This window comes from Puntigrus tetrazona, chromosome 15 (genome assembly GCF_018831695.1).
Source record: "Puntigrus tetrazona isolate hp1 chromosome 15, ASM1883169v1, whole genome shotgun sequence".
Classification (NCBI taxonomy): Eukaryota; Metazoa; Chordata; class Actinopteri; order Cypriniformes; family Cyprinidae; genus Puntigrus; species Puntigrus tetrazona.
This window is the reverse complement of record NC_056713.1, coordinates 7,900,233-7,915,232: the sequence shown is the minus strand read 5'-3', so window position 1 is coordinate 7,915,232 and position 15,000 is coordinate 7,900,233. Positions and strand designations below refer to the sequence as shown.

The 15,000-nt window shown below is 42.2% G+C and overlaps 1 protein-coding gene across 3 annotated transcripts in view; it reads right to left on the bottom strand.

The window, feature by feature from the left end:
- Positions 1-15,000, bottom strand: part of schip1 (schwannomin interacting protein 1) — a 105,346-nt gene that overhangs the window by 12,363 nt on the left and 77,983 nt on the right. The window contains exons 1-2 of one of the 3 annotated variants that reach the window (XM_043258849.1): positions 14,535-14,723; positions 11,035-11,397 (exon numbers count right to left, since the gene is read on the bottom strand). In XM_043258849.1, coding sequence (XP_043114784.1) covers positions 11,035-11,397; positions 14,535-14,540 — 369 coding nt within the window. In that variant the 5' untranslated portion in view covers positions 14,541-14,723. Of the gene's footprint in view, positions 1-868; positions 1,024-11,034; positions 11,398-14,534; positions 14,724-15,000 lie in introns of those variants that run through there. The other 2 variants (XM_043258847.1, XM_043258850.1) reach the window with 2 other exon arrangements.

The following is a 15,000-nucleotide window of genomic DNA, read 5'->3' as shown; positions in this document are numbered from 1 at the left end:
GTTTTCAACAGAAACAAGCATCTTTCCAGGCACTATTAATCAACTGAAAGCGTTCTTTATGAATATGAGGATAATTTCAATAATTAATTCACTTACTAAAGCATCCTTTTTAAATAAATGTCTTTACTTCACATAAATTCTCTCCACTCTTTTAAATCTGTCTCAAACTCATCCTGAGGTTGTTGCTTTTTCCTGTGGACCATCCTGTTACCCGTCTCTCTCTCTCTGTGTGTGTGTGTGTGTGTGTGTGTTATTCCCCTCCAGATAAACACACACACACACCAGAATAACAATCTAAGCGTTGGCTAGGTTTAAATATGAACACGTCCAGAAGCATACATGACACGAGTCTGAGATACATCTATCCTTCAGAACAAGCAGGAAAACCATCTAATAACGTGCCACGGATCTAAAAACATAATAATTCAGAAAGCTACAGAATAAAAGAGCAGTCGGAGGAATAGACAGAGACACAACAGATCAGTCTCTAACGACCTGTGACTATATACAGAATATACCATGACTTCATCTCTCATGGCTTTAATGAATGACGCGAGTCATTTTCTGATGATGATGATGATGATGTGTGTGTGTGTGTGTGTGTGTGTGTCATGGAATAAAGTGGGGCGCTTCTCTTGAGGTTACGAGACGTAACACACACACACACACACACCTGAACATACATTCATACATCTTCACAGCCAAAGCACTGACACACTGACTCACGATCTCCCAAACACGCCATGATTTCATCCATTTCTGAGGCCTTTTCTCCAGAGAAACATCTAAACGAGAGCCTTGGGCTAGAGATCGGATTCCAGAGAAAGACGTGCTCTCCCCCAGCGATGCTCTTCTCATCTGACCCTACCTGATAAGAGCAGCTGTCCTGGTGCACCATCTCTCACTGCATCCTCTAGAACAGATCCGCAGGAGAAACACAGGAGAGTCCCACCCGACACACGTCTGTATCCAGCGCCTCTGCACACGGAGAGACGGAGCGCTGCCGGAGAGGACTTACTCACCGCCGGCCAATCAGAGCGCAGCACACACCCGCGGGGGGCGGGGCCGGAGCCCTGAGAGAGGGAGGAGCGACCTTTCAGAGTGGAGCGGGGGAGGAGACGTCCCACGGATCCGGAGAGGAGGGAGGAGGGATGAAAGGAAAGAGTGGAGAAAAGCGGTGGGAGGAGAAAAGAGGCTTTCTGAGGCACATTCCTGCAGCTAAAGAATTCCTGAGACAGAGCTCTGCCATTCACACGCTGCCCTGTCAACACACACACACACACACACAGAGACACAGAGACACAGAGACACACACACAGAGACACACACACACACACACACACACACACACAGACACAGAGACACAGAGACACACACACAGAGACACACACACACACACACACACACACACACACAGAGACACAGAGACACAGAGACACAGAGACACAGAGACACACACACAGAGACACACACACACACACACACACACACACACACAGAGACACAGAGACACAGAGACACACACACAGAGACACACACACACACACACACACACACACACACACAGACACAGAGACACACACACAGAGACACAGAAACACACACACACACACTCACACACACAAAGACGTGTATAAGCAAATGTTTAACTTGATTCTACAAAACAGGTGTGATGTGTGTCCTTCATTTGCATGTGTGTGTAACAGTGGACAGCTGATGACAACCGTTCCCGTGTGTGAACACACACACTTCTCTAAACACAGTCCAGCTACTTTACACTTTGTTTGTAAATAAGTTGTCTTCCTGCACGAGGACGCTGTTTTTAGCCTGCGTCCTGTTTGCATATACAAAATACATTTTTTCAGATAATATTTTTAAGATAGTACTGTTTTACCCTAAATATATACTTTCTCGTAATTCTAAAACAGATGCAATCAATAGATGTGATTCCCACCCTGAGCTCCTGTTCACATAATCCATGAAAGATGTATAAGATTGAATTTATGTTACTGTAAATGCAATTATTAGCTAGATGTTAATATTAGGGCTGTCAGCTTTAACGCTTGGGATTCACTAAAAGTCCGTAACACAAAAAGGTAACTGAAAGAAATAATGTCAATGAATTACTGAAGCACCGTTTCTATTCTAACCTTTTAACCTTTTACATGTATCCAAACAATCAGTCCAAAACGAAGGCCGAGAAAAGCAGAGCGAGCAGAGACTCACGGTGTGTTTCAGTCAATTATTCATCACAGTGTGGGTTTTCTTCAAAACACCATCTCTATCATATTCAGGGGTTGTTTCTGCACTGTACAGAGCTGGGTACAGTACTTACAAACTCATTACAGATCACAGGATGACAGCTGTACTTTAATACTCGCTTTAGACGAAAGTGATAAATACTTTTCAGTGTGATGATTAGAGCTGATAGCTCATCAAAGTCGAAATTCAGTATCTCAAAATATTACAACATTTCCTAAAATCGATCAAAAAAGTGTCTGCAAAGCAGAAAAGTTCAGGTTCTTCAAAGTATGTTCATTTGTTCGGGCAGTGAAAGAAGAGATCGGTCTGAGTCTCTGCTGGGCTGAAAATATACCATAGATTCCACAGTGGGTTCAGGAAGGCATGCTGGCCGATCAATCAAGAACAGGAATATCATGTTCAGCCAATCACGTAGAAGCACTCTTGTCTCTGTGGGCAGGTCCTGCCGGAAAAGGAGATCAGCATCTTTATAAAGCTTGTCAGCAGAAGGAAGCATAAAGTGCTCCAAAGTCTCCTAGTAGAAGGCTGTATTGACTTTTGACTTGATGACACAGACGTCACAGCACCAAACCAACACCAAACCATCACTAAACCATTACCAAACCATCACTAAACCATCACCAAACCATCACCAAACCATCACTAAACCATCACTAAACCAGCACCAAACCAACACCAAACTCTCACTAAACCCTCACTAAACCATCACTAAACCATCACTAAACCAGCACCAAACCATCACTAAACCATCACCAAACCAGCACCAAACCATCACTAAACCAGCACCAAACCATCACTAAACCAGCACCAAACCATCACTAAACCATCACCAAACCATCACTAAACCATCACCAAACTATCACTAAACCATCACTAAACCAGCACCAAACCATCACTAAACCATCACCAAACCAACACCAAACTCTCACTAAACCCTCACTAAACCATCACTAAACCAGCACCAAAACAGCACCAAACCATCACCAAACCATCACTAAACCATCACTAAACCAGCACCAAACCATCACTAAACCATCACTAAACCATAACTAAACCAGCACCAAACCATCACTAAACCATCACCAAACCAACACCAAACTCTCACTAAACCATCACTAAACCATCACTAAACCATAACTAATCCAGCACCAAACCATCACTAAACCATCACCAAACCAACACCAAACTCTCACTAAACCCTCACTAAACCATCACTAAACCAGCACCAAACCAGCACCAAACCATCACTAAACCATCACTAAACCAGCACCAAACCATCACTAAACCATCACTAAACCATAACTAAACCAGCACCAAACCATCACTAAACCATCACCAAACCAACACCAAACTCTCACTAAACCCTCACTAAACCATCACTAAACCAGCACCAAACATCACTAAACCATCACTAAACCAGCACCAAACCATCACTAAACCAGCACCAAACCATCACCAAACCATCACTAAACCATCACTAAACCATCACTAAACCAGCACCAAACCATCACTAAACCATCACTAAACCATCACTAAACCAGCACCAAACCATCACTAAACCCTCACTAAACCATCACTAAACCAGCACCAAACCATCACTAAACCATCACCGACACCTCACACCGGACTTCAAGCAGCTCGGGTTCTGTGTCTCTCCAGTCTTTCTCCAGACTCTAGACCTTGATTTACAAAGAAAAGAAGCCAAAGAAAAGACCATTCTGTCTCAGAAGTGTCTTGGTAGCTCTTTCCCTGAAGACGCTGAATCTCTCTTAAGTGTTTGAATCAGTATTCTTGTGGTCGTCCCTGTCGCTTGAACACCTTTTCCTACCCAGTTTCTTCCTTCCAGTAAACTTCAGGCCCTTAAGGACCTTCTTTGAGGAGGCGGTCAATGATCATCTTCTGGACCACTGCCGAGTCAGCAGATCATCAGAGAGACCCAATGAGACCCAATGAAAACTCAAATATAATCTAATATTTTACGGTACTGCACTTTTCTATTGTAATATTTTGGAGCTGCTTGGAGTGTGATAGCTGGGCGCAGGATAACAGGAGCGAGTTTAATCTGTCTGTGCCATCTGTCCTGAGTTCACATAAAGCAGATTAACTCTCTCCTTCATCACACACACAACGAGCCTCATTCAGTGACAGCATCAACAGAGAGAAGAGACGCATCGAAGTAGGAACCAGACGACCCCGGGTCCGGGTCACCTGCAGCTGGTCGGTCAGGTGGAGCCGAGATGACATCACATCCTGTTTCCTGTCTGCATTAACGCTCTTCTGACTGTTCTCTGGCCATTAAATGATTGTCAAATCCCTTTCATGAGACATAAAGGACGGAGGATAATCGGCTCCTCACTCTCTCTCTGGATTATGTGTGTGTGTGTGTGTGTGTGTGTGTGTGTGTGTGTGTGTGTGTGTGAAATGAGAGGATGACATCACTGCCGTCACGCTCGCTTTCTGTAACTGATGCTCATCAGATGTCAGACATTTGTGTTCCTGAAAACGTCTGAGGAAGAGTGACACTTGCTGAAACGTGTGTGTGTGTGTGTGTGTCCTGTGATTCAGGATCTGGAAGAGCTCCAGAATAGCAGTGTGTGTGTGTGTGTGTGTGTGTTTGCATTATATAAAGGCACCATAATGGCACAGTCTTGAGCTGTGAACGGTTACAGAAATCTAAATATAGACCTGAGGAGCAGATATGATTCTGTGTGTTTGTAAGAAACAAGGACATCATTGCAACGTTTTTAAATAAAATTTGAGTCTATAATCTACAATAACACACACAAAGCAAAATCAAAAATATCAAAAAGGCAGATTTCTCTCCTAATTGAGGAATTAAGGAAGCGTTATTATGAATTGGAGCGCTGAGGATTATGGTGATGTTTCTATCAGCTGTTTGTCTCTCATTCTGACGGCACCCATTCAGACACTGATGCTGAGAAACGTCTCTCCAGAACTCATTCACATCAGCAAGCTCTCATTTTGTGAACACTCGTCCTTTCACTGATCAGCACTGATGTCAGTCTCAACAGGTTGAGTAGATCTGAAGATCTGAAGATCTGGTTCGCTGATTAGTTCACATATAGAGCAGGTCTATGCTGGATTATGTTGGGAACGTAACTAAAAATGTTTGGACGCTACAAATACAAGATGATTAGTGTCTACTCTGGGATGAGTTTGTGGTGTAGTCTGATCTCTATGAGCACCAGTACTAGTGAGGTTTCCTCCTCGTCTCTCTCAGATGTGGATGTTTAGTGTTCTCTCTCTCTGTGATCCGCAGGGAAGAGCCGCTTTTAGACGCGTGACATTTCCACAGCGCTCCGTCATGAATGTTTAACTACACTCACAGCAGCACGCCGAAAACTACAGAGCTGCAAACCATGAAGAAACAGTGTCACACACCTCCTCACACACACACACACACACACACACACACCGAAGTAAAGCTCCGTTTACTCAGAAGAAACCGTGGCGGTTTTATTTTAAGGGTAAACCTCTGTTAACACTCGGTTTGCCAACAATCATTTGATGACAATGAAATAAACGGTTGCTGTTTTGTGTATTTATTTGATTATTGCTATTTTTAATACTGCATTTTTATTCAGTCATGAATCCATAAATATTAAAATATTTCTAAATCGATTTAAAACAATTTGCAGGGTGCTACTGTTAAAATACATAAATAAACTGATCAAATAAATTTTATTGATTGGACATGCATTTTCATTATTTTTTTATTTTTAGATTTTAATTTTGAAGTTCATTGTTTCTGTGATTTAGTTGTTATAGTTAGTGTTTTTTTCCCCAGTTTTATTTAAATGATAAATAATGCCTTGGCCATAAAATAATTTTATTTGAAGGTTTTGTATTAGTGAGTGGTCAATAGACAACAATACACTGTATGTATTTTACACTGTGAATATATAAAAACCTATATGAGTAAAGGAGATTTTCACAATATTAATTTTTTTGCTCCCTCAAATTCCAGATTTTAAAATAGTTGTCAAACCAGACATCAGTGGAAATCTGAATTGAACTGAGAATGTGTGACTTCTAGCTCAGTCTGCTCTGCTCTGCTCTGCAGGTTTAATGCAGGGAAAGAGTGAAGGCAGTGTGGACGTGGCCAGCTTGAGTTTCATGCTGGAGAAACTTTATTTTTAGATACCAAACCAGGCCAGCACACACACACACACACACACACACACACACACACACACACACACACACACACACACACACACACACGCACAACACTTAAACATGTGTGTGTTTCCTTCCACCGTCACACACCCTACATAATCACATAAATACATCATTCTGTGTGTGTGTCCTGTAATTCAGTCTGACTCAAACCTGCAATTCACAACTCACACACACACACACACACACACACACACACACACACACACACACACACACACACACAGGCTGAATGTGTTGCCGCGGGTCATGCGTTTCCACAGCAAACACATGCAGGCTCGCCCTGATGACATCACCGGTGTGTGTGTGTGTGTGTGTGTGTGTGATGCCGTAAACACACCTGCCGGTTTCTGTACAAAGACAATCAGCCCATTAAATCAGATTATTCACTGTTAAATCATTTTCATGACAATCACAAAAACCATTTTAACCCCACATCTGAATTACTATGATCACAGAAAGCATCTCTGTTATGGTTGTATTTACTGCCTTTACGGTGATTTACAGTAAGAAAATCTTAATATTTTGAGGTGTTTTTAAAGTAACTGTTTCATACCTTTCTTTCGATTCAGAAATGAAACGGAAAACCAAAAAGTGCAACTTCACACAAAAGAAATGATAATAAGATTTGGTGCATTTAGAAGTTGTTCAATTGTCATGAAATACAAAACAATACAGCAACGACAAAAGTTATAAAACGTTCTTACTGTATGATTCTGGAGTGAAAAGATGAGTGTTGAACAAACTAAACACTGTGTGTGATTCTGAACAGAACGAGAGCAGACATGTCTGACCAACCTCACATCACTCACGTTAAACACGCACGCACACACACACACACACACACACCACAGGAACGCTGATCGCTAATGAAGCCATTAGCCCTTAAACTCAAAGCCATGTGATGTTACCTGTGTCGAGCCCGGCGCTCTCCTCACATTCACACTCATTCAGTCCAGAGACGACGTCAGGCAGATCACACACACACACACACACACACACACAGGACCAGACGGATCCTGCACTGACGAGCGTGTGCGTGTGAGGGCATGTCCAGACACACACACACACACACACACACACACACACACACACACACACACACACAGGACCAGACGGATCCTGCACTGACGAGCGTGTGCGTGTGAGGGCATGTCCAGACACACACACACACACACACACACTCAAGATAAAACTGTTTGACACGTAAAAGAAGAATGGTGACTTCCATTGTGTGAAAAGACAAATACAGTGGAAGTCAATGGAGACCACCAGAAGAAACTCAAACAGGTTTGGAGCGATGTTTTCCTTTTCGTGAGCACCGTAATGAAGTATTTGTTCTGAAATGGTGATTTCAAGAAGAGAACGATTTCAAGAACGACTGATTCTGAATCACTGAAATGGCTGATCTGTGAATGTCTAAGAGCGTATGGTCAGTGTTTGTTTCTCCCAGTAAAAGCTCTTGTAGAGTAATGGTATAACGTCCAGCTTCTCGTGTCAAATCCTGACAGAATAACTGCAGTCATATCTCCAGACTCTTACTGTCTTCAACTAAACACCTGAGATCTGTTGAAATCACACGGCTGAACATCCACTAATGTGTTTTATGTCAGTTTTGCATCTGTTAACACTGTCAGGTAGGTTTAGGGTTGATTTGGTATTTCAAACACGATTTTAGCAAAGGTCCACAGACATTTCAGTTCTGAAACGTTTCAATAACTCTCTCAGTGTAATAAGAATGTGCCAGGGTTCACATATTGAACCTGTGTTTTAGCTCATTTCTCACACTCATATGATTTTACGTCAGTGTCTGCTGTACTGTTAGAAAGAGTGTTTTATATCGATCATCTTCAGGTGTGATGAGCTTCTGTAATAAGTGTTTTCTGGCTCTCTGGAGCTCATGTTGATTCTGGAGATGAAGATCTGCTCTGTTTAGATGTTAGATACGGTTGAGGAACAGCATCTGTCTGCAGATCAAATCTCCCTCTGGGAAGCTCCAGAGATGTCATCAGCTGGGAAATAAATGAAGTCAGGCTTTAGGTTAGATGGTGGTCCACCAAGAGACTGGGACTCGCTGTAGGGTTTCTCCAACAATAAACCCTGAAACATTATCTAGAGGCCGTATGATTTCCACCATGTGGAGAAATACATGAATCACAGAATCCAGTTATTTACGGTATAATTTTAGATGAATAAAACTTCATCAAATTATCTAACTAGCGCATGCAAACATTAAAGAACAAAAACTTCTACTGAGTTATGAAGTCTGTGTGTTAAAGAATGGTGCAGATACACACACTCACAATAATAATAACATTACAATTATTACTGTTTTTTAAAAGGAACATGACAATTTTTCTCCCCTGTGTTTTAATTTAAACAGGAGACCTCTGTTATAAAAGGAATTGGTGCATATTTATTTGTTTTCATGTTTGAAGTTTAATTAAACTGCCTTTATTTAATTACCAAAAATCAATGTTAAATTAATTTTTTTTCTCTTAAATTAAAAAAAAAAAAACAACATCGGCCAACAACCTATAATATATAAATTATTGTATCGCTCAGGAAAAAATTATATATAAGTTGTTAAACTCCACATGTGTTTTTATGATTTATTCGAATGTAATTAAACCATTTACATAAAATCATGAAACAAGAAGAAAGAAAGAAAACATAATCAAGAAAATAAAAATAACAGAACCCTAGGTTTACCCAAAAGTATTTATGGAAATTAAAAAAAGAGTGCTGAATTTTTTTCCAACACTAAGTGTATTTAAGGTTTATAAAGGGATTATTTCATTTTAACAGTGATTAAATATTTCTGTGTTGTTTTGGCCGTGTCTTCCCGTCTGTGCGGCGTAATAAAAACAGAAGTGAGGCGTTTGACCACAGAATGACCACGTGACGCTCTGAGCTCACACCTGTGTGTGTGTGTGTGTGTGTGTGTGTGTGCGTTCTGAATCAATCAGCTGATCACTGACCTCTCGCTGACCCCTGGACACTTCACTTACTGATCCAGAGACACACTCCAAACGTTTCTTGAGAACTGGCAACCCTGAACTGGTTCAGTATATACTACACTAACTACACCATAGTCAATAATCATCTATAATAACCTTTCATCCACTCTATCACAAACATCAACATTATAGAAGCACACACACACACACACACTCAGAATGAACTGCACATCTCACAGTCACAGGAATATACACTGACCACATGACTGAGGATGATCTGTGAATGCAGCGCCATCTGCTGAGCGCTACACACACACACACACACACACACACAAGAGATAGAGAGAGAGAGAGAGAGACACACACACACACACACACACACACACACACAAGACATAGAGAGAGAGAGAGAGAGAGAGACACACACACACACACACACACACACACACACACACACACACACACACACAGAGAAAGACACACAGAGAGAGAGAGACAAACACACACACACACACACATACACAGACACACACACACACAGAGACACACACACAGAGACAGACACACACACACACACACACACATACACACACAGACAGAGACACAGAGAGAGCGAGAGAGAGAGAGACACACACACACACACAAAGGCTGTTATTAGTGTTTTTGATTTGTATTATATTTCCAGAGATGACCTCCTCCAGTCTTCCAGTGTCAGATGCTTCCAGTTTATTTTAGCTGTTCTGTTAAGAACTGCTCCTTGAGCTGCTTGATGTCACAAATGTTCATTTGTCATCATATTATTTGAATCATCATAATCATAAACACTGTAAAAGAAACAGTTATAACTTTTCCTGCAGAAGTGCCACACACCAGAGAAAACAGCAGAGAAAAATCTGAATATAAACCAGAATATAGAGGCTGGTTCGACAGAATAGATTTAAATAAGAATTGAGAGTACTATATAATAAAACATAACAAAATTAATTCTCTTTTATTTTAGGGCCATATTATCCACAAAACGAAGCTCAAGAGAAGGTATTTAACTTTTATTGTTGGTTTTATTTAACGTTCTTCAAAGTATCTTCTGTTGGTATTGATTTAGATCGACGTGAAGATGACTGCAGTATAAAAAACAAAGAGCGTGGAACCCTGATTCCGACCTGAATCGAAGCAGAGCTGCAGATGTGAACGTGTCGTGAGGAGCATCTCTCTGGAAGTGAAGCCCACAGCCATCCCCTGCTCATCTAAGAGCTGATCGAGCAGCGCCGGGCTTGTTTCACTCACTACCAGATCCTTCCTTCTGAACATCTCTGATCAGATACGACTGAGAGTCAAACCTGTCCCGGGTCTGCGCACCGCTTCGTCACCAAGAATCAAACCACAAACTGGTTCTGAGTTCAGCTAACAAGAACCAAGAGCCAAAAAACTCCAGGAACCTGGACGGGATTATACGACATTTGCTCAAATGCAGAATCACTAGAAATATGAGTCATTGGTGTCTGAAACCAGATTTAGTGTCAGCTTTTGAGAAGATCCTGCATGTACTGGCTCTGTGGTAAGGTCTAGGGTTTCTATGTAAAATGAACGGTTATTGTGAGGAGCAGGGACTCACGTTGGTGGAGTTGGTCCGGATCAGGCCGTGGTTGTGGTTCTGCTGTTCTCTGCACTGAAGGCCGGCCAGGTGTCTCTCCAGAGCTGCCCAGTCCATGGCCGGAAGCTGGCTCTCCTCCACGTTCTCCGCTCTGTTAGTCTTGATCTGGACGGGCTGCCGGGGCCCGGAGGAGGCTCTGAGAGGGCCGGGGTCCGTGTACTCCCTCTCCCAGTCCTCGTCCTCCTCGTAGTCCTCCAGCCCCGCCAGCTCCAGGCTGGGAGAGGACTTGTACTCGGAGCAGGGCGTCACCTTGTTGGAGTTGGACTCAGAGCTGGAGCGACTGGAGGAATCGCTGCCCAGATCCATGCCATCCTCCCGGTAATCCTGACACACAAAGACTGAGATCAGACACACGTCTACTGACATCATCACCCGGGAAAATCTTAAACCTTTACTTGGAAGTAGCCGAGCTGTGCTGGAGAATCTCTTTTATCAGGGTTGGGTGCACTACAATATTGAGTTGCTTCTCAAAAGTAAATAATTGCATTCATTAGTTTTTTTTTATGGAACTTTTGCGTTGCTTTTTCTCATCTGGGCTGGGCTTGGGTGCATGTTTTTAATGCAAAAAAAAAAGAAAGTTATGTTTTTGGCAAACACTTTCACACTATTACTAATTACTGCAGGTTTGCAAAGTTTGCGTCTCACTGATTTTATTGATTTCGATGAGCACTGAATCTAGTTTTAAATGATATTTAGTCTAGGACTAGAGTTAGATCATGTTCACGCACAACTTACTCCTGATTTCTCTCAACATGGCAACCCCAGAGCTGTCAGTCAGTGCGTGAAAAAGGAAGGAGCTGGAGTTAATTATTTGTAAAAGTAACTCTAAATGAAAACGTAATGTGTTACTTCACCAGTTACTTGAAAAAACTAATCTGATATCAATCAATCAATCAATCATTTTTATTTATATAGCGCTTTTCAAAGCTCTGAACAGAATAAAGTAGAAGAGTACAATGACAGGGATGTATAATGAAGAGAGAGAACAGTTTGTTATTAAATGCAGAGACGGTCTCTGGAATCAATTCTATGATAATCTCTATATCATAACTAGTGTTTCTCTGTTGTCACGGTTTTGTTTTTCTTCATGGAACAGATTGGAACACATCGACAGCGGCCCGAGAAACACTGGATTACTGTATGATGACTGAAACGGGCAAATGACTTTAAATGACTTTAAATGACTTTAAACGACTAGCAAATAAACTGCAGAACGTTGTGTTTTCTGATACCTTCAGGAATCAAACACTGCTGAAGACTGAACAAAAAGAAGGGCTTGCTGTGGGTTTCTGACAAAATAAAAGCAACTCCATCGACATTGTACTGTTTTTCTGTCAAATATTAGACAATAATGATGATAATTACAGTACAGTAAAATAACAAAAAATACAAAATGGTCCTCAAACTGGGAACTGTAATATATTCTGCTCAGCATTTATTTGCACAGAAAACAATACATGCCTGACTCAAGAAGGTCTCAAAAATGTTCAAGAAATATAATTATAAAGTTAAATAGTGCTTTGCTGATATAGTGTTTACGCAATGGTGAAAAATACCTGAATACAAAAAAAAAAAAAGTTAGGTATCTGGCTTTCGGCCCAGTTTTCAGGCCAAGAGTTTTCTTTCCGGTTCACAGATCGGCTCATAAAGATAGCGACTTAAATTACTGTTAAATAATGAATTATTTTTATACAAATCATACAGGAGCGCGGTCGACGTTATTTGAGCAGAACAGGGCTATCTGAGGACACCAGCCTGATCTCAGCCATGTCTCCTGCTAGGGGGCGCTACCACTAATAACTCATACACAGGATCACGCTCATATTCCAGTCATATTAGACAGAAAGGGAGGGGGATCGTTGACAGAGGTATGTGAAAGCTATGTTTGGCTCTGTAGGCGCGCACACACACACACACACACACACACAGACTTCCTTCCTGAACTCCTGGCACAGTAACACACACTTCCTCAGCGCTCTTTCACCTGAACAGGATGTGTGGGCTCTGCCTCTCAGTGCCAAACAATGGAGAATAAGCTCCTTCAGATCAGCGGTCAGCTACAGTACTGCAGTGAAACACAGTCACCTCCTCAGCCTTTAGGAGACAAAGTGGGGTGAAGAGGCCTGTGCATTCACAATAATGAAAAAATACACCACAGTACATCTCCCCGCTGGAGAACAGGCTCAAAACAACAATAAAACATCTATAATTATGATTCGTCAAGCAGCCGCAGTAGAAGAGAAGCAGTCATGAGCACACTACATAGGGGACACGGGGCTCGTCACACTCCAGAAGATTTCTCTGCATTCGTTGTTGAAAGACAAGACTGTATGAAAGAGTATTATACTCCATTTAAAGGATTTTAAACAGAAGATATAAAACGAGACCTGGGCTTCTGAGAAACGAGTCGACACCGAAGGGGAGACATCTACGATGAGGATGATGATGATGATGATGATGAATGGGAGGTCATAGCAAAGATCATTTTTGTGTTAAAAATAATCAAATAAAATGAACCGAGTAAAGAGTCCAGAGTGTGAAAACCTGCCCCAATTCAACATTCATGAAAAGCACTCCTGACCCGACATATATTAATACACAGCGGCGTATTCATATCATCTGTTTAAAAGAAGGATCTGGCTAAAACAAGCACCTGTGAAGAATTAAAAAGGAAAAGTGTACATAGTCTTTGTGCAGCTGTATGAACGAATCCTTTCACACGACTGCATTCACATTGTTCTTCACTGTGCGTATTTTTCAATTCATATATACATTTATGTGCATTATTCAGATGATCTGTATTATGTAATATCGTGTAATATGGTGTATAATAACACAGGCTCGATAATAAACGTGACCGTGCCTGAACACTTCCATCACGCATCTATCAAGCTTTATGATCACCCACAGGCTCTTTATGAAGTCTGTTTATGAAACAAACGCTCTTTACAAAGGCTCTTCCATCGACACTTAAGACACATTAGGAGTCCTCGCGTGATTCGTCGAGATCTGAGCTTTAATCTCAGGAGACGCCGGCCTTTAACACCAAGACTGCTCTGCTCCGCATTCATTAGGCTTTATTCTCTTATTTGCATAAGTGATTGTTTAATGTGATTAAACACGAACATTAATGCGCAAGGAGCAGCTGTGGCACACACACACACACACACACACACACACACACGGAAAGCGGTACAGATTTCCTCCCGTTTAGTTGTCTAATGATGCATGCCTTCTTCATAGGGACAGTGCGTTCACTTCATCCAGTCTCACACACCCGTTATGCCCCTACACACATTACATTAAGAGTAACAGCAGAAACACACTCTCTTCAGCCCTCTCGTGAAACCCATCTGCATTACAGAAGCATTCAAATGATGTCATGTTTCTAAATCGGTCCCCACAGCCCCTAAGTCACACCTGAGTCGGAGCTGAGATCAGCCCGTGAACGCAGGACTTACGGTCATCTTCTCGGGGCTCGTGGCTCTCAGGACATGGTGGAAGCTCCGGTCCGTGCTCGGAGACCGTCCGCGGCGCAAGTCATGGCGGATCTCCGCTGCTCCTGAACACCCGGCGGCTCTCCAGCGGCCAGACGAGATAACAGAAACCCTCCCTCCGAGGAGCTGTCTCAACACCTACTGAGCCGCCTAGATAGACGGCATGTGTGACGCGCTCGGAGTCAGTCGAGTGAGGGAGTGAGGGAGAGCTATAACGCCCTCAGAAGAAAAAAACCGTGCCGTCGCTGATTTGACCGGCAGAGCTGCTCCCGAAGTGTAACCCAAAGCACTGCGCACTAATAAAACACCCCAAAATGCTAAATGATCCTCTTCTTTTGTCAATACCGACAAACACCTTACGCCCGAGATGCTCCCTTCTTAGGTGGCGTTGTGTCCAGACACTGCTAATGAAAGGAGCTTCTTCAGCTGG